The 19,596-nt window shown below is 35.0% G+C and overlaps 1 protein-coding gene across 1 annotated transcript in view; it reads left to right on the top strand.

The window, feature by feature from the left end:
- SHOC1 (shortage in chiasmata 1) overlaps positions 1 to 19,596 on the top strand; it is a 50,139-nt gene that overhangs the window by 9,676 nt on the left and 20,867 nt on the right. The window contains exons 6-16 of the mRNA XM_040541956.1: positions 1,467 to 1,629; positions 2,815 to 2,917; positions 3,610 to 3,766; positions 5,047 to 5,154; positions 7,466 to 7,595; positions 8,911 to 9,005; positions 10,101 to 10,343; positions 11,474 to 11,893; positions 14,414 to 14,533; positions 17,319 to 17,495; positions 18,941 to 19,048. Coding sequence (XP_040397890.1) covers positions 1,467 to 1,629; positions 2,815 to 2,917; positions 3,610 to 3,766; positions 5,047 to 5,154; positions 7,466 to 7,595; positions 8,911 to 9,005; positions 10,101 to 10,343; positions 11,474 to 11,893; positions 14,414 to 14,533; positions 17,319 to 17,495; positions 18,941 to 19,048 — 1,824 coding nt within the window. The remainder of the gene's footprint in view (positions 1 to 1,466; positions 1,630 to 2,814; positions 2,918 to 3,609; positions 3,767 to 5,046; positions 5,155 to 7,465; positions 7,596 to 8,910; positions 9,006 to 10,100; positions 10,344 to 11,473; positions 11,894 to 14,413; positions 14,534 to 17,318; positions 17,496 to 18,940; positions 19,049 to 19,596) is intronic.

The raw sequence follows: 19,596 nt of genomic DNA, 5'->3' as shown, positions 1-19,596 counted from the left end.
TAATGAATCTGTATTGCAGTTAATAATTGAAACTAATCTTAGTTCATCTCATTAAGCAATTACCTGATTTTTTTTTCAGAGCTAGGTGGTATCTTACAAAATATTTTAATAATTAATAAAGCTGTCTATATATGTGTTTACAAAGAGAATAAAAAGAGTTCAGATGCTTTCCCATGTCTTAGCTCTTGCTTTTTAGAAACAACCTCAAAAGAGCTAAATTTCCATGGACTGAAAGAAAAAAATAATAAAATTCATAAGACTTTTTTTTTCTTTGAAGTTACAGATAATTATTGTGTTTAAGAAAAAGTAGGCAAAATAAAGAGAGTAGATTTTCCTTTTATAGGAGAACATCAAGCTATTCGCTATTCTGTTGACAGGTTTATTAAATTAACAGATCAATAATAATCTATCAGTGTAACCACTGCATTACCGCAACCCATTTTTCTAACTTACTGTTGCATTAAAGAAGGAAATGGTAGCAAAAGGCTCATCTTTGTGGGAAATGTTTATTCTAACATTTTTTAAAGCCATGATTTTGAAAGGTTTCAAAGTTATTTTGGGTCACTGAGAACCTGTTAGTTAATGCTAACTAGTCTGCTGACAGCATAAAACTAGCTAATTATCAGTAAAGGCATGAAGTTATATACAGTGAATACCAAAACATAGGAATTTACTGATAGGTAAAAGTTATTAGAAGTGGAATATTATGAGTGATGTGACATACCTTTTTGACAACGTGTAATGAAAAAAGAGGATAATATCAAATTAAGAAAGAACATGATACAGAATTTGAAATGATAATTTAAAATATGTATTTCCAAGAGATAGTATTTTAATTCAAAATATCTTGTTTTATTAGTGCAAGGTGGTATTTTTTTCTACCAGCCCGTGCATATTAAAGTGTTTCATAGTTATTCCTGTTAATGTTTAATTCAAAATAAATTGAGGTCCATAGTTTCATCTTTCTTGAAATCATAATCATTTATATTTTTGTCTGTTTCTTTTTTCAAGAAATTTATCATTGTTGCAGAACTAGAGAATCCACGCTTACATTTAGATGTCTATGAAGAGACTGCTTCATTACTGCGTTTTGGAATATATGAACCTGTCCAAAATTTCTCTGAATTAAGTTACTCAGCCAAAACCTACCTTAAAAATTCCTTTATAATATTTGATAGTGCAAACGAGAATGAAAAGAATGTAGCTTTTCTTTTTAACAGGTGTTACATAAAACAAAAGAAAAAAAAAGCTAAAGAAAACCAAAGCTTATCAGGTGAACCAATGGAAATCTAGACTGGGTTCCATATAAAACTTAAAAATCCTAAAATATTTAAACTGAGAAATAGTTATTGTTTTGCTAGTATTTATAGCATTTGGACAGCTGCTTCACAGTTCTGTTTATTCTGATCATTGTAATTATTTTTATACTGTTTGACAATGTATTTTTTCTTTTTTTTTTTCTTCAGATTTATATGTTGGAGATGAACTTATTTTTGTTGATAATCTTGAAAACTATCATAAAAAACTTCCACATTCATCTGCACTTCTGGACAGACTAAAATTTTTTTTAGTGAGAGATCCTCTTTTAGATTCTGAAGGACAGAATTTAAGAGAAGAGAACATTTTTAGGTATCTACAAATTATATAATATTAAACATAACTAACAGCTTGTGAGTTAGCAGTTTAACACCTCATATGCTTTTTAACTAATTTAACAATTAACGACTTCAGCTTTTCTTCTTTCATAGGAAAAAATGAATAGGATAGCATTTATATGTACTATTTAAGAAAAGTGAATAAATGAAATAGTCATTTTTATATTCTGCAAGTATTAAATATGCTCAGAATTTTAGTTTTGGAATGCTGAAAAAATGTCTGTCTTTAGGAGACCTGGTACTCACTGACTGATTTCCTGTCAGTAAAATGGCACTAAATTTACTTGGGCCAGAATTTTACACATGCTTCTATGTTCGTTTTTCTCCTCCTCTCTGTTGTACGGTCAGTAAATCCATTCTTTTAGCCCACTGTTCTTCAGGGTCAAATATTAATTATTTTGCTGTCTTTCCTTATTTTCATATTGTCGGTTTGATTGAATTTAATTGAATGGTGTCTTACATCAGGGATTTGAACAAAATGGATCATCAAAATATATGTTATATTCAGAATGTACCCAGTATTTTGTAATACATTAATCTGTGTATAGATATTCATAAAGTCTGGCTAAATTTTCTGCTGATTTACGTCATGTCTGGATGACTTGTATAACTTCCTTTGCACTTGACAGGGTTGCATGATTCACAAGCAAGGCAAAACAGAATTCAAATGACTTAACTGTACCTACATAATAATAGAACAAGGAGGACTGTGATTATTTTCCTGTTTTTCTTTTCAAACATGAGCTTTGATCTTCCAATGAGTTCTGATCATAAGACTATGTGCACATGTAGAGTTTTGTAAATGTCATAGAATCATATAGGTTGGAAAAGACCTCTAAGATAATCTAGTCTAACCTTTATATATATATCCTACAAAGAGAACATGATTCAAATTCCGCAATAACTTTTAAGAAATACCAATCAATGTGAGAAAAAATGCTAGTGTGAACCGTGACAGAAATAGATGTGATCTGCTGATGTGCAGCCAGCAAAGCCAGCAGACTTCTTATGGTGGGAGCCTAAATCACCTAGCAGAGCACACAGGGAGATGCATATACATAAAGGGATACAATTAGACAAACTGCTGTTGAATATAAAGTCTTAGATTTCAGTCTTAGATTTGAAGTAATCACTTGCTTTGTTTTCTGATCTTCTAAAGGGAACTCTTGACTTTTCCAAATGAAATGGAGATGCAGGAGAGTAAAAAAGAATTGCAGGCAATTAAAGAGACCTTCTGTACAATAACTTTAAAAGATAAAGAGGTATCATGATGTTGTTTCTTGCCAATTATTGTGTTAGTGGTCAGCTTGTGTGTTCATCTGCAAGTCATTTCACTAATTTTTTTTTCATACTTGCTAAATATTTGAACCTTACCTATTTCTGAGATTAGAAAAACACTAGTATTATTTGTATATTTTTAACTTTTGAATACCATTGTTAAGAATCTCCACTCTAATCATCTGTTTCTACTGGAACCTGATGTCTTGATAGTTTTATGTAGGCAATGCTACACTAAGAATAAAAAGGAACCAGAATAGAATGCCACAATATGCCCATAGAAAATGGTAAGTTCTAATATGTGTTTTGGGATTCGGCTTCTTTTTTTCAAAAAAAAAATTTTTTTTCTCCATTTTACAACATTCTATCAAAATAATCTTTCAATTAAATAAATGAGGATTTTACTTGATTTGTAACTGTAAGTTTAGATCTACTCTTCTTATTCCACTGGCTCATTTTGAAATTCTGTATGCTATCATTCTTCTGTATATTGAGCAAAGCTTTGTGTATGCTGTATACATGTCATATGACTTCCTTCCTGAAAGCTCTTAGATCAGGCTAGAATTAATTTAATTTAATTAACTATTTCAAGATTTTTAAAAAGTTTAGACTGTACAATAATATCAAAAGAAACTTAAAATTTACTTAGCATTTTATGGTGATTAATATTTTTCAGTATTTCATGTTGCCTGTTCAGTTAGAATTCTGCAAAAACAGCAACAGCAGATCAGATTCCATTAAGACTCCATCGTATTTGGAACTGAAAGAGCTGTTAAATGTAGCTCCAGAAACTATGGCTGATGAAGACATGTGTGAAGAGGTGATCAAAGAAGGTGAGCGCTGGTTTTCGTATATGCTTGACCCAATTTTCCTATTGTTTTCACAAATTTAACACAATATAGCTCTTTTACCATCAGTTCACTTAGAATTTATTTATTAATTTATTTTAATTTATTTATTAGAGTGTATCAGATGAGAATTTTGATACATGAAATCATGAACTGTGCTATATGCATATTTCAAAGTATTAGAAATGTCTCCTCAAATAGCCAAGGGGAAATGACCTATTTGCCCTTAGGTTCAATCATCGGTTACGTGGCAATCTTGGAAATAAATGTAACATGAGCCATGATATCTGTTCCTCCATTATTATGGTAATTTAGTGTTAAGTTTTATTATCTGTAACTAAATTTGATTTCAGAGACATCCCCAAGAGATTATATGTAGTATGTTCATTCCATATACATTCTTTGTATTACGTAGTAATTGAATGTGCAAAAGCAGATTTCTGGAAAAAAAAAAGGGTTAAATATGCCCATGGCCAACAGAAATATTCTAAATAGCAGTAGTAACTTCTCCAAAGGAATTTAATAAAAGTTACCAAATTCTTTTACACTGCAGATAAGTACAACTTTAAAGACAGTTATTAGCCTGGGTTGATGCCTGTGGAAGTATTCTGTATAGCTAAGAGAAGACAGTGCCTGATACTTTTAATTTTGATTAGGAAAAAAAAAAAAAGTTTGCATTGTTTTTGGCAAACAAGTGAGGAAAACTACTTCTTTGTTGGGGCAAAAAGTTAAGAGTAATCTTAACTTAAAGAGTAAAGCTTAAAAAATTACTTGTATATTTAACATGGACAGTTCCATGTTCATTCCTCTGATACATACAGTACATCACAACATATATGCCATGTTTATAGTACCAAGCTGAATGACACAGCCTCCACTACAGAGATCTGAGGATGTTGTACATAACTGTCGGTCTATTCTTTTTTATTCTGTTTTAGTGCTCTTTAGTTGCAAGAGAACCTACATACAAAGACACTTAGTAAACTACATTGATGCTACCTGCTTGTTCCAGACATCATATCACTGTGGTCATAAGAATGTTGAGTAGTTCAGATGCTGACTACCCTACCCTGCAATTCTTTTTGTCACCTTTAAGGGACAAGACTGGGCACAGCTCTGATCAGTCACATTTGGTGTTACTAAGCATAACTTTAATTTTTCATAATGATAAATTTTGGAGATCCACTAAGTATTTTTTTTAATTGCTTTGACAATAAAAAGAAATAAATTGTTTATTTATGGCACATTTTAAAATCTATTTTCAGATCTTAAAGCAGAAATTTCAAACAAAATTGAAGTTTCCAAATACTGTCCCATACCAGGAGAGCTTTGCTCCAGTAACAGCACAAGTATGTTGGAATCCTGCGAGTCAGGTAGGAGGACCTACACCCGGTGCTGATACTTAAAATAATTTTTTAAGCGATTGTCTGCATATTCTGTTCTTCACACTTCGTATCAGCTCAAAGTGTCTGTGTTAGGGTGGTTTTGTCTTGAGCTTTTGCGTTGTTCCACCTAAACAAAGTTGTATCTAGTTTCCATCTGGAGACTTTTTCCTTGCAGGATTAACTTTAATCTGAACCTATTCAGCTAGCTGCCTGCTCTTTACTTCTAATGCTTCCGATATGCAGGAGGAGCTTAAGCGCAGTAGGTTTGAGCAGCTTGGGACTCACCTGTATAGAGAAGTAACAAGTTGGCCATGGGCATGTCTAGGATCTTGTCCATTCTTTCAGTGTAGATGAGTGCTCAAACCATCTTGAACTGTTTTTACAATAACGTAAGAGCATTAATCTTTGTTTCCAGTTTGCTGGCGTAGCTCCGCTATTGGATCAGGCAAGATTCAGTCACCGGGGCACAAGCAGCTTCTATATCTGTAGGTTAGAGACCTGCAAAACTGGATGTGCATTGCTAACACTCTTTTCTAATGGAAGTTAATGCAGGCATCACGTGTCAAATTTCAACAAAGATACCTTGCAGTCTTCTCCTCCTTCTTAATTTTGATATTTATGAGTTACCAGAAGTGTCATATCTTTGCCTGGACTCAGAGAATAAACAGTAATAAAATAATGGCATTTTTGATAAACGTTTCATTGTTTACCTACCTTTCCTGCTAGCTATGGAGTTTGCTTATTGACAAAGGAGCTGAGGCACAAGAGAAATCAGTCTTTTTTGTTTTTAAGAGGGGAATGGCACCTTTAGTGCAGGCAGAGTTTAGCTGATGTAGTAGGTCAGAACAGTCCAGTCTCAAAGGCAAAATAACTAGATGAAAATAAATATGAGAAGTATTTCTAAAAGAGAAATAATTGTTCTTTTTAGTTGTGGAAGGAATTTTTCCATCCTGAGATCAGCTCCTGTTCTGTTCAAATAAAAATGCTAAATTTTTCTCACCACAAAAATTAAAATAAAATAAAATTAAATTAAATTAAAATAAAATAAAATGTGAAACTGCAGCTGAAGTTCACTAAGCATCTTTTGTTTCTAAGTAAATGGGAAAGAAATTACATTGATTGGAAGTCTGTTTCTTTCTTTTGTAGCAGCTGTAGTTTCTTTTGTTTTTTGATGTGTAGTATATATTATTTGGCTTACTAACACTGTCTTGTATCCTTCCTGCCATACAATCTGCTTGTTAAGTTGGCAAGGAGCAGCTGTAAGCAGCTGGGCAGGTAGCTAATTCACAGCCTGCTGTGTGCCAGTTGGCCGAACAATGTGCATATGGTCATTGCAGCTGCTTACTGCCTTTTGGAATGAGTAAGGAATTTGTTACAAGTGTGTTTTTTTTTTCCTTATGGGAGCACTAATTTACTTCAATTTTTTCTGGCTGTTAGTTTTCCCAGAACATAGAGGAAAAGTTTATTTGTGACCTTTACTTTGTGGTCAAACATAACTAGCAATATTATTAGAAGAATGCCAGAGAGGCAATCATGTAAATATATAAATATCAAGGCAATCGTGTAAACTCCCAATTTTTATCGAATGACAGCAAAAATCCACCAATTCACGATTTCCATATTAGATTTTAATCAAAAGATACAATCCATTAAAATATCCACATTTAATATGATTAGCAGTAAAAGGGTTAATGAAAGTGACTTGCGGGTACTTGTAACGTGCCAGATAATACTGTGTTTTAAAAATGGTGTTGTGATTCATTTCAGTGGTCACACCTATAAATTACAATGAGGACTAATTCTACATGAAAGAGTAATTGCATCTTCAAAACCTTGAACTGTTTCTAAATGTCCTGGGTCTATTCAGCTGCATGTGCGCTGTTACAGCCACCACAAGGCTGTCTGAAGTATCTCTACCACCTAAGTAGCTTAGTGGGAACTAGCTAAGGATGCCAACAATGGTCATTGCTTAATACAAAACCTTATCTGCAATACCTGGTGATTTAATCATAAAAATCGTATTACATGGGAAGAGTAAGTAGTCAGAATTACATCACAGAAGGAGTAAAGAAATGAAATCTACATATTATTATCCCCAAACTGTCAGGAAATTAGATGTGAAGTATGTCAGTTTGGTTTTTATTGCTGAAGTAGTAAATTGTCCCATTAAAATATTTTGGATTGTAATGCAATCTTTGCTAGTGTAAAATTTCTGAGTATGTGTGTTTCATTCACATGTAGCTTTGTGAACTGTACTGGATTTTTGTTTGTTTTGGGTGGGGCTTTATGCATTTTCTAGCTACACACGTTTCATATCTGCAAGACGAAATGGAAATACCTTTAACTCCTCTGTGCAGACAACAAAGATCACAGGTGAACTGTATGTGTGTAGGACTTCAAGAAGAACCTATTACTCTTTCTGGTAACAGGTAATGAAAACTTTGTAGTGATAAATCTTGTCATAGATCCTCTAAATCATACATCCTCAAAATCAGTGCAAAAATAGCTTTAGTCTATTTGTGAATTGGTAGTCATGTGCTTTGAGACAGCTGCTTATATTTTCTGTTTTGTCTTAAAGAGTAAACAGAGCGAAGGATCCATATATTATGTCCAAAGAAGGGCAACAAAGCTGGTGAAAGGTCTAGAGAACAAGCCTTAGGAGGAGCAGCTGAGGGAGCTGGGGTTTTTTGGCCTGGAGAAAAGGAGGCTCAGGGAAGACCTCATTGTACTTTACTACTGCCTTAAAGGAGGTTGTAGTGAGGTGGGGGATTGGACTCTTCCCCCAAGCATCAAGCGATAAGATGAGGGGAAATGGCCTCAGGTTGCACCAGGGGAGGTTCAGGTTGGATATGAGTAGAAATTTCCTTACTGAAAGGGTTGTGCAGCATTGGAACAGGCTGCCCGGGGAAGTGCTTGAGTCACCATCCCTGGAGGTCTTCAAGAAATGTGTAGATGTGGAGCTTAGCAGCAGGGTTTAGTGGTAGACTTGTCAGTGCTAGGTTAAAGGTTGGGCTAGATGATCTTCGAGGTCTTTTCCAACCTGAATGAGTCTATGACTCTCTATTTGTGGCCTTTTTCAGAGAGCTTTAAAGAGGAAACCACAGTTTCTGTTGTAGACATCTTTCTCCTGGGATACTTAATAGCCTGAAAATCCAATCTCATTTTTGGAATAGGCAACAGTTTATATTTAGCAAGTATGTGTGGGTGTTGATATGTATATTTATACAAATAGTAAGTATATATGTTTATTAAGTATCACCTATGTAAATCTCCAGAAGAGATTCTAGAGGAAGTAAGAAAGTATTGTCTTTGTTCTGGGGATACCCCCCAACAAAGGAATTTCATGCTGACATAGAATCAGGGTTGCTTCATCCTTTCCTTCTCATCTCGTTTGCAAGACTAGCATATTTTTTTAATCTCACTGCCTCTCTTGCATACACAGGAAGTATTTAAATACTTTTCTGGGGAGGGAATCACAGTCTAGAGAGTATTCTTGTTCAGTGCCACTTAGTACATGAAGCAGTCTTGATGGTTCTCTCACTCCCTCCTCCTTAGAGTGGTGTTGCATTAAGTGACCTTGTATATGCACAAGAAAAAAATACAGTGAATGAGTGAATGAATGAATGAACATGAAATTTGGAGAGAAGGTAGATCTTTAAAAACTTTTCTATAAATCAAATAGTTTCAGAACTCAACAGATAATGCTGTTAAACTAAACCCTCAAGTCTTGTTTTATGTTCTTAGCATTTTTATTACAGAGTCCTCTAGGGAATACTTAGAATGCCTGGTATGGCAATCAGAGAAATACTGGGACAATGTGAGCTCTCTTTTGCTTGTCGGTAAGGACATACTGAATTTCTAATTGATGTTGAAGAGTTCCACGTATATATGGAGAAAATACAGTGAAAAAGATAATGTTTCCTTACAGAGCACATCTTTTGAGCCTCTGGAGTTTACCCTGTTAATGTAACTCTGCTTTGGTTTATTTGATTTTTTTAATCTTTTTTTAGAACATGTAAAAAATTACATAGAATTACATGTGGCAACATAAAAGTTAGTATTTTATCTTCTATGGAGATAATTTGAATGAAGTAGGAGTTTTATTTCATTATAAAAATGAAATATTTAAATAATAGAATATAAATAATAATAAAGTAATGAAATATTTAAATAATAAAATAAATGGAATATTTTTATATAAATTTTAAAAGCTATTAATTATATTTAATGAAGGTAGTAATTTAATATAGTAATAAAATTTGTTGAAGTAACTCTTTTCTTGGTGCTGTTTTTCCTTAAATAATGTTTCAAAATGTGTATCAAGCAATAGAAGAATACTGTTAATGTAAAATAATGTTATAATTTGACCAGAGTAGAGTTCGTGTTAGGGGGCAAAACACACATAACCAAAATAAGCTGCAGGTGATTTCTGACAGCATCAGATTACTCGTTACCACTGCTCTTTCATTTCTTTTACTTTTCTTTATTTTGCAAGTCTCAGGATTGAGCAAAAACCTGTTATGTTGTCCAGTTCATTTATACATTCATTTTTGGTTGACAGTTATTTACAGTGGGCTCATTAGTATTTAATCTCATTATTTTTTCCTGTTAAGGATTATATTACATCTTTGTAAGCATGTAAGACAGGTAAATTCACATATAATTGGGTCATCTGTAACTTTAGTGATGTAGCTACACATTAATAGAGCTGAACAAATTTACACCCCCCCGAACATTTAAAAAGCACACTTGCTCTTACAGTTCTAGCTACTTTGCTTTTAAGCCTATCAATGGATACTGTGTTGCAAATTAAAATATAAGCAAGGGGTATGTGTAGTAGGTCATGAGTTCCTGGGATTTTTCTTTTCCGAAGTGACATTCTGTTTTCATGTTTCTAAATTATTAATATTACTTGTTGATTTCTGCTTTTGTAGAGCATCAGACCTTTAAACTTGCATATCAGCATCATTCGCTCACGGAACTGAAGAAAGTGCTATCAATTGATATAGAAGCACCGATGCTTATCTCACTAGAGGAGGACTGGTGGATTCATATGGGATTAAGTCCAGCCTGTGTTGATACGTTGGAGCAATTAAATATGGATTCCAGTAATACAAACAGTTTGCTTCCTACAGAAGTAGAAGCATTCACACAATTTAAATCATATCAACTAGAAAGTAAGTATCTTCCTTAAAAAAAGAAAATGGTAAAAAGGCAAAGATAGGTACTTTAACAGAGAATCACTCAGGGACAGTTACATACCTCCATCAGGGAAGGAAATGGAAGATTTCTTGTTTTAAAGAACAAAATATTTTGCACTATGAAGCAGAAAAATGACTATAGTATAGATGTACTTGCACAAACTCTCAGTAACAAGTTTTTAACTACACAGTTATTTTTTCTAATAATGTGCAAATGAAAAGTAGCCTTTACCAGCAATAGTACTTTTTAATAAAATAGTTTAATAGAGGAGAATTTCTTTGGAAATAGTAATTTTGGACTGGATTATTTTGGTAAAGCAGACATATAATCCTTTCTGCACAAGGTCAGTGGGAGGGTATGTTACAGTGAAAATTCTTTTTTGTGATGTTATTCAGAAAACTTTTTTTAGTCTGACTATGGCTTCAAACATGCTGCTGATAAATATTAGAATTTCTAACAGAGCATACTTAGATGCATACTTAGAATCAAACAGAAAATGCAAAAAGTTATTTAGAATTATGTATATAACCATGGCCTGACTTCAGGGCTGTCAGTGTGGTTGTAGAACACCAAGGAATGCTAGAAACATAACATGTTGTGATACAAATAGGCACAACTCATGAAAAAATGTTGTCACTTAACTTCTTTTTAGATATTGGAAAGTATTTAGTTACTGTGTTTAACGTAGATGTGCTGCAGCAATGCAAAAATTACAGTTCTAGTGAAGCACTTCTTTCAGAAGGTGGTAATTGCCTGCTTTATTTCTTGTTTTCCTCTTATAAAGAAATCTGTTAAGCTTTTGATCTTTTTTCCTAATCAAATGTGTTGCGTCCCACTTTTTAGAAATCTAACACCAAGAAGCACCATGCAAATGATCATAACTTAATAAGACAGTAGCACGGCCTTCTGTTTCTCAGCGTTATACCTTTTGAGTAAAGATTAATCAGTACAGATTTCCTAAAATCAGATTCTAACAATCTGGGAATGCAGAGGGATAAAATACAAAAATGCTTTCTCTATAATTAAACCAAAACAGTTTACATCAACCAGGAGGAAGAAAAAAACATTCTGCATTACAGTGGAGAAATCAAATCTTATTTTTTAGGATGGCTTGAAGAGAAGAATTCCATGACAAATCAGGAGCTGTTTTCTGCCAAAAGACATCAGTTGTACCAAGTACCTAATGGGACCCTGCCTATAAATGCTGCATCTTCTGTCAAAATTGACGGTACAACTGCCTTTGTAGAAGAGTTTGATGGAAGAAGCGTACAAAAGAGTAAGGTAGAAGAGAAGATTTATTTCTTAAACCAAGGAAAGAAGACACCCAAATCACTTGATTCAGTCAGCCCTAAAGATGTATCTTTTAAAGAAGACAACTCTTCCGAGGTTCAGAAGCCTGCATCATTCACACCTGCTACAAAATGGGACAATGATGATTCTGATCTGAGCAACTTTATCATGCTGAGATCTAAACACACAGTCACCCAAAGAGAGGAAGAGAATGACATAGATAGTCCTGAAAAAGGTATGTGAACCAATTTATTGTGCCATTATTCCAGGTTTAGTTTTGCTTTCTAATACCAGTTACAGTAGATGCTGGTAGCTCACATTGGTAACATTTTTAAGATCTTTAATGTAGTTAAATTTTCATCTAAGGTTATTGAGTTTATTATTCTATAGATATCTTTGGGTTGGTTTTGTTATGTTTGCTTGTTTTTTAATAAAATATATATGACTTTAATCCTATTCTGACAAGTAACTTTAAATGGTACTTACTCCAGAAGATCTGAACACCAGGAAGCGCTTCTTTATTGTGTGGGTGATGGAGCACTGGCAGAGGTTGCCCAGAGGGGTGGTGGAGTCTCCTCCTTGGAGATCTTCAAAAGCTGCCTGGACATGGGCCTGGGCAGCCTGCTCTGGATGTCCCTGCTTGAGCAGGGGTTGGACCAGGTGACCTCCAGAGGTACCTTCCAACCTCAGCCGTTCTGTGGTTCTGTTTTGTCTGTATGTCCTGAATCAGATCTCCTGGCCTCTGTGGATAAATCATTAGAATTAGCATAGCCTAGACAATAAACAAGAGTTAAAGTTCTGCTCTCAAAACAGCTGTTGGAGCCAGTTACCTTGATGCAAATCCCAGAAAACAATGAGGCAGATCAGAAGTTAGGGAAAACAGACAGTTGTTGACAGCCCTGTTCTCTCTGATAATAGCGCTTATGAGACAAGCTCAGGCTAAAGGTGAGCATTGCAGGAATGGAATTAGGAGAGAGGGAAAAGAAGTAGAAGAAAGTCCTCGTGAGTTTCTTTTGTTGTTGTTCTTGTTTTGTTTTAAGGTACATTGGGAGACGGTGACATATTTCCAAGCTCACTTTTCATTATAAAACTGTATTAAAAAAAGAATATTTTTCATTGTTTGGACCTGTATAATGGAGTCCTGACAACAACTTTTATCTGTGTTTCAGTTATATGTCCCAACATTTTAAAAAAATAATTGGTAAATAAAACCTTTAAGCGATAATTCCTATAGAAGCAAATCCGTACATTTACTTAACCACCAGTTTATATAATCTTATGGAGCAAATTATTTCTCGGTCAAATTCATCGGTAGCTGTTTCTGGTAGACGTGCAAAAACCCATTTTCATGTCATCAGAAAGGAACAATCCCACCTTTAAAAGTTCTAGAGCAGGATATCTAACAGGAGACTTCTGCTACCATCTAGTGAACTCTGACTAGAACTACATCTCCTAAGAAGATAAATGCAAAAGTTTTGAAAAGCAAACCGTCTATGTTACGCTTTCAAGCAGGGAGCAATAAGCCTGCGGAGGTTTAAGTTAAATGCCATGAAGAAACATATAAGTTTACAGGTAGATCACAGAATAGTAGATCTGTTATGTCTGATAAAACAAGAACATGTTAAAATATATAATCTTAGCACATTGATATAGAAAACATGTAAATTATTGTACTCTCTCAGTGCAGATTAATGTCTTACTAAAGGTCATTCTAAATTTAGCTGAAGATAAGAAATGCTAGCACTGATCGTAGGGCTGTTTCTCTTTTGGTTTTCTTGGTTAGCTTATTTATTAAAGATGCCACTGTGTATAGTACTTAAGTTAGAAAATACACAAGAGGAAAGTAGTAGAATAAATTTATTGATCCAATTTTGAGCCCTGTATTGCTTTTCAAAACCAGAAAACTTTTTAAACTTAACTAGAGAAGTAGGTTTTTTAATCTTTTCTTTTTATCTCTATATGATCAGTTTGCTTTTTGAGGAAACTGAAATTCTTAACTAAAAATAATCAGCAATATTTAGGAGACACCTATCCAGCCAGAATCCCTTTCAGAAGTAAAGAGATAGAGCTGTCAAAGGCAGTTTTTGTGTGCAGAAGTACATGTAGCTCATGTATTAGTATTTATCAGGAACAAAGGAAGGAGACTTTAAAATGATAACTTGCAATAGATTGCTGTAAGATACGGGGAAAAGTCGTTTTCAATAAGCAGTTTTTCTTTCATTTTTCTTCTGCCATTTGCAGCTTCCATGTTCTTTCTGGGTCACTTATGTTATCTAACCCTTTCTACTCACACTCACTCTGTTACCTAAGGTTTTCCACACAGGCTGAGGTATTTTTTGTTGTTGGAGCTCCTTATGGTCAGCAGCTTCTTTGCTCTCATGCATGTTTTTTCTCCATACAAATTTATACAAGCTTTGCTATAGAATTATATTATTACAGAACCATAATAAAAGCTCCTGATTTTTCCCAACACTGTATTTCTTCCCTAAGGAAAAGGAACCGGATAGAACCTGACTTCTTGGGAAGTGCAGGCTGACAGTGCCACATCTCACTCTGTCGCAAAGCTTTGTCCGTAGTATACGAGTCCATGGAAAGAAAAAAGATGTTTGAGAAAAGAAAAAGTTGTATGTGTCATACACACTACTTAATCTGAAAATTTATTTATATGTAGAATCACTTACAAAAAGTTTTCTTCATCACTGAGATGGTCGTGTGATATTCATATCTACATCTTTTCTGTGGTTTGATGATTTAGTGCTGCAACCCAAAGAACAGCACTTGCCTGATCACAAAGAGGACAGTTCTGTGTGTGAGCCTGTAACAGCAGAGAAGGAAGAGAATGAGAGCAGCATCACAGTCAAAATTCAAGCATCAGGTGTAGTATTTTGGGATATGCTTTATTTTATATAGCATTGCAATATAATATCTCACACTGAATAGTGCCACTCAGACAAACGTGAAAATTCTTAGGCTTATTATCTCCTGATTGTGCCTGAGAGCATTCCGAATAGATGGATATTTATGTGGACACAGGTGTGAGAGCAAGCAGTGGAATTCTGTCTTATGACTTAGGCAAATCTCACGCAAACCGAAACATACAAGTTATGAGTTATGTCAGATATAAGTCAGCTGACATGAAATTTCTTCATGCTAATCAGTACTCTCAAACTACAAATCTGCATTTTTCTTCTGACAGGGTAAGTAAGTGAGAGAGAACTGAAGGCAGAATGGATTAGCAATACTTTTGTAGGAGATGTCTGTAGCAAAAGTACAGTCTAACAAAGTACCTGTGCTGCTTTAACGCAGTAGCAATCCACCATAGGCTTAGGGTTTGTCTGATAAATTATTGAGCCTTACTCAGTGAACTCATGCTGTTGTACTTTTCAAGACACTAATCAAAGAATACGCACTGAGAACAATTTCTTCATACAGTAGAAATGGTGGGGAAGAACTACCATTTGTCTGGAAGTGTATATAGATACGTATATATATAATATAAATTATATAGATATATTATATTTTTATAAATATTATAAGGATATTTACCCTTATATATCTAAGATTATAGATATATTTAGATAAAGATATTTTTCCAAGATATTTTACAGGCTGAAAGCAAACACATCCTAAGCATACCCAACCCCATCTGAGATGGGTTTATGAAGTGTCAGGTGTTAGCTTTAAGCTTATTTTTAATGCTTTTTTTTTTTTGTATATAACTTTGGAACAAGATTTCTTTAATATACTCAGAAAAAAAATCTCTTCAACAGTTAAAAATATATATATATCATTTTGCAGCCTGGGACTGAATGTCTTGTTACAGTCCTTGAAATGCAGTGTGTATTAAACCATGGTTCAATAAGGCCAAGTGCAAGGCGCTGCATGGATTGAGAGCAGCCCTGCGGAGAAGGACTTGGGGATACTGGTGGGCGAAAAATTAGACATGAGCTGGAAATGTGTGCTTGCAGCCCAGAAGGCCATCCATGTCCCGGGCCGCATCAAAAGAAACGTGGCCAGCAGGGCAAGGGAGTTGATTGTCCCCCTCTACTCCACCTTTGTGAGACCCCATTTGGAGCACCACATCCTGCTCTGGGGCCCCCTGCACGAGAAAGATGAAGATCTATTAGAGCGGCTCCAGAGGAGGGCCACGAGGATGATCAAGGGGCTGGAGCACCTCTCCTATGAAGACAGGCTGAGGGAGTTGGGGTTGTTCAGCCTGGAGAACAAAAGATTCCAGGGAGACCTTACAGCGGCCTTCCAGTACCTAAAGGGGGCCTGCATGAAAGCTGGGGAGGGACTTTTTGTCAGGGAGCGTAGTGGTAGGACAAGGGGGAATGGTCTTAATCTAAAAGAGGGGAGATTTAGATTAGATATATGGAAGAAATTCTTCGCTCAGAGGGTGGTGAGGCCCTGGCACAGGCTGCCCAGAGGAGCTGTGGCTGCCCCATCCCTGGAGATGTTCAAGGCCGGGCTGGATGGGGCTTTGGGCAACCTGGTCTGGTGGGAGGTGTCCCTGCCCATGGCAGGGGGCCTGGACAAGGTGATCTCTAAAGGTCCGTTCCAAACCCAAGCCATTCTATGGTGGCCTTGCACACGAAGGAAAGGAATCTTTCTCAAAAACAAGCTATAGTCAAAACATAGATTAGAAAAATTCACACGAACGTTTTTCTAAACAGTGGAACAGTGATGAGATGTGACTAGAAATATGCTTTAAAAAGAAAATGATACATAACTGCAGGAATGTCTGAATTAAATCAAACAATGTGCATCCAAAATACCAAAGTATCTGACCTATATCCATACAGGATGAAGAACTGGTCATAATAATATACCGTTCTTCTAGAATGCTTAAAAATATGGGGTTGTTAACTGTTGGGAGATAATGAACTGTCCAGATAAACTTAAGCCAACTGCTAGTCAAATCAGATTATTCATATAGGTCAGTTGAAAATGTTTTTGAAAAATAATAATAAATCGTTGAAATTGAAGACTCATAGAAATCTCATCTTGTTGACAAGGTAAACTCAACTGTAATGATGAACATGTTAAAAATGGATAGTGAAGAATTTCAACTTCTTCCCCATGGAAAAGATCGACCTTTTGACGCATTGAGCATTTAGCAGCTCATCCTTGATTCTAATAGCAAAGAACTTGGTTGTAATTTAGAGGGAATTATAGCGTAGCCACAGAGAACCCATGAAATTATGAAGGCACTGAGAGATTGACTTGTTTAGGTTTGCTAGACAAAGACATCTGAAGTTAAATGCCAAGAAAGGAGAAGGTCTGTTTAAGTTGCAGTTATAGTAACAAATGGATATACATGGACTAAGTGTAAGTTCAGACTGCTGCGTGGAAGAAGGTAGCTAAACAATGGAGCAATAGCAGTGGAGTCGCAAAATTCCTAACTATCCATCATGGAGTTTGATCACTTTGCAAAGCGGATGGAATAATACAGTTATTATTCCTCCTGCTGGGAGGAGCAACTTAATTCTGTGACCCAGCAGATATGCGCAGCACCATGCTGAGCATTTGCTTTTCTGTTAATGTTACAGCTTTCATGGAGAAGACAGTGTTCTTTGTGCTTTACTAGGTCTCCTGAATATTCTTGTCCAGTATATGAAACCAAGCTTTATTACTGTTTTCTTTATTGTGTTATCCAGAAAGCCAATACCAGGCATACTGTCTGTTGGAAGGAGCAGCCACCCCTATTTTAAAAGATTTGGCACATCTAGGTGTTCTTGCTTCTATAAGTTGGAGCTTTGACAGCATAAAATTTGACCATACAAGGTTTTTCTTAAAGCAGCAGGAGAAGGTGATATGTGATCATTTTAAAGAAGGTATGTCTTCAAAAAGTCAATGTTTTTCATCTGCAATACTAATATGGGTATAATTGATGACACACAGTTCAAGGTGTTTGATAAATTAATGATAAAACTTTCAGCAGTTTATCTCATATGGTTACTGTAGTTGATTTCCTTGTTTATTTACAAAATATCTTAGTTTACATAAGTTTAGATGTTTTATATCTTAGTTTACATGATATATAATATCATAGTTTACAAAAAGTATCTCATAAGTTTTCATCATCACATTTATTAACATAAATATTGTAATACAAGAAGTATTTTAATTGAATTTCATTTTAAAATATGTGTTCATAAGTTTTCTTTTTCCTTCCTAGGCATTTAACTTGTGTATTTGAACTAAAAGCTATGTTGACCCTAGTACACAGAACTAGCTAATTATTTCCCTCAACCTCTTTTTTAGTATCTTTAAGTCTGCTTTTCATTCATTAGTCCACTTACTCTGCAACACTCACATCTTTCCTTTCTTAAGATAATGAACTACACTGCTTCCTGTGTGCAATTCTCAAAAATGCATTCCTTCTTTTAGACTATTAATTCCTCCCTGTTCAGTCAGGTCCTTGAAGATTTATTCAAAGTGGGTATAGAATACAGAATATGTATCCCATAAATCGTTTGATTTAGTCTGTGGGTTGAAGAAGATGTCCTCCAAACCATAACCATTTTTTAAGGATTCTTATCAGGAAAGGTTAATTAGATGTGGATAAGGTAATATCAGGAGTTTAGACTCTAAATGGATCTTTACTGGAAGTCAGTGGGAACTTTTCTTATGATATATGCTATGACTTGCAGGGTGATAATAATTTCTCATAAAGAATGTGACTTTTATAGTCTAGGATTTGTTGAAAGGGTTCTATGAAATGCTCAATTTGAGGTTATCACTGATTTAAAATTGTTTATTGATTAATGGATATTCTGTCATTTTGATTTCTTGGAAAAAGTTCCAAAATGTTTGGAAAATGAGTTAGATGGAGTTATAGTTGTATTGAAAATTTTAGTAATTTGACTAGTCAGATGAGGAAATAGTAACATCAATACCTGTGCTTGTATGAAGGAACAAAAGATAGGGAATTTATTAGTTTCTGTGTGCGTTTGAAGATTGCCGTAATAAAATCAGCAAGGCAGTGTGAATTTGATGGCAGACCTGGGGGAACTGTTATACCCTCCTCCAACCTCCTGCACAGCTTTCAAAAATTACAGCTTCCCTGTGTGCCACTTGTTTTTGATCAGATGTCCTGGGAAAAATTACACTGTGTCATATCTATTTCAATCACCATTATTAGCCTTTCAAGGTTATGTCAGTTCAGTTGTTTTTAATGAAAATTCTGAGATATTGAGATCTTTTAAATTATTTTCATACATATAGTGTGATTTCTGAAATGTTATGTAGACCACACCTATGTCTTCTATTTGTAAAGGTAAAGTAGATGAGAAAGAGATCACGCTGTTCAGACACGCTGCTCTGGTGCATCTCTTGGTGACAGTTCGAGACCTTCTATTAACATGTGGCTTGGACACAGCACTAGGTTTGTTTTAAATAGTGAACCATGATACCCAGAATCCCTATGTTCTGCATGTATTCTGCAGTCCTTTCTTCATGTCTGTAAGTTGTGCAAGTTCACCATCAGTAAACCTCTACCATAGCTTCGATGTAATTTTCGTCTCCCTTTGCTTCCTTATTTCTGTTCCATCATGAGGTATGAATTCACAACAGATTGGACTTTGGTGGTATGTATGCACTGCTTATGTTATTACATGGATTTGCCTAAGAAACTTTTGTATGAATTTCCACATACATAATGTGTTTACTGGTCTCTCAGAATGACAATTTTTCTTTGGAATCTCTGTGTGGAAACTGAGGAACATGCAAAAATGACAGATCCTTTGTTGTTTACAGTCCACCTTCTGAGAAGGTGGAATGATTTCCATTTAGAAATATTCTTAGGCTCATGGAAAATGAGGTACTTCAAACCAGGTACATTTTAAGCAAAATCTTAAATCCTATCTAACAAGCATATAACAAAGCAGGAAGTTTGAAGTTACAGTCCAATTCTGAGCACTGGACTCAGGCTGC

This window comes from Cygnus olor, chromosome Z (assembly GCF_009769625.2).
Source record: "Cygnus olor isolate bCygOlo1 chromosome Z, bCygOlo1.pri.v2, whole genome shotgun sequence".
Lineage (NCBI taxonomy): Eukaryota > Metazoa > Chordata > Aves > Anseriformes > Anatidae > Cygnus > Cygnus olor.
This window is presented reverse-complemented; position numbering and strand designations above follow the sequence as displayed.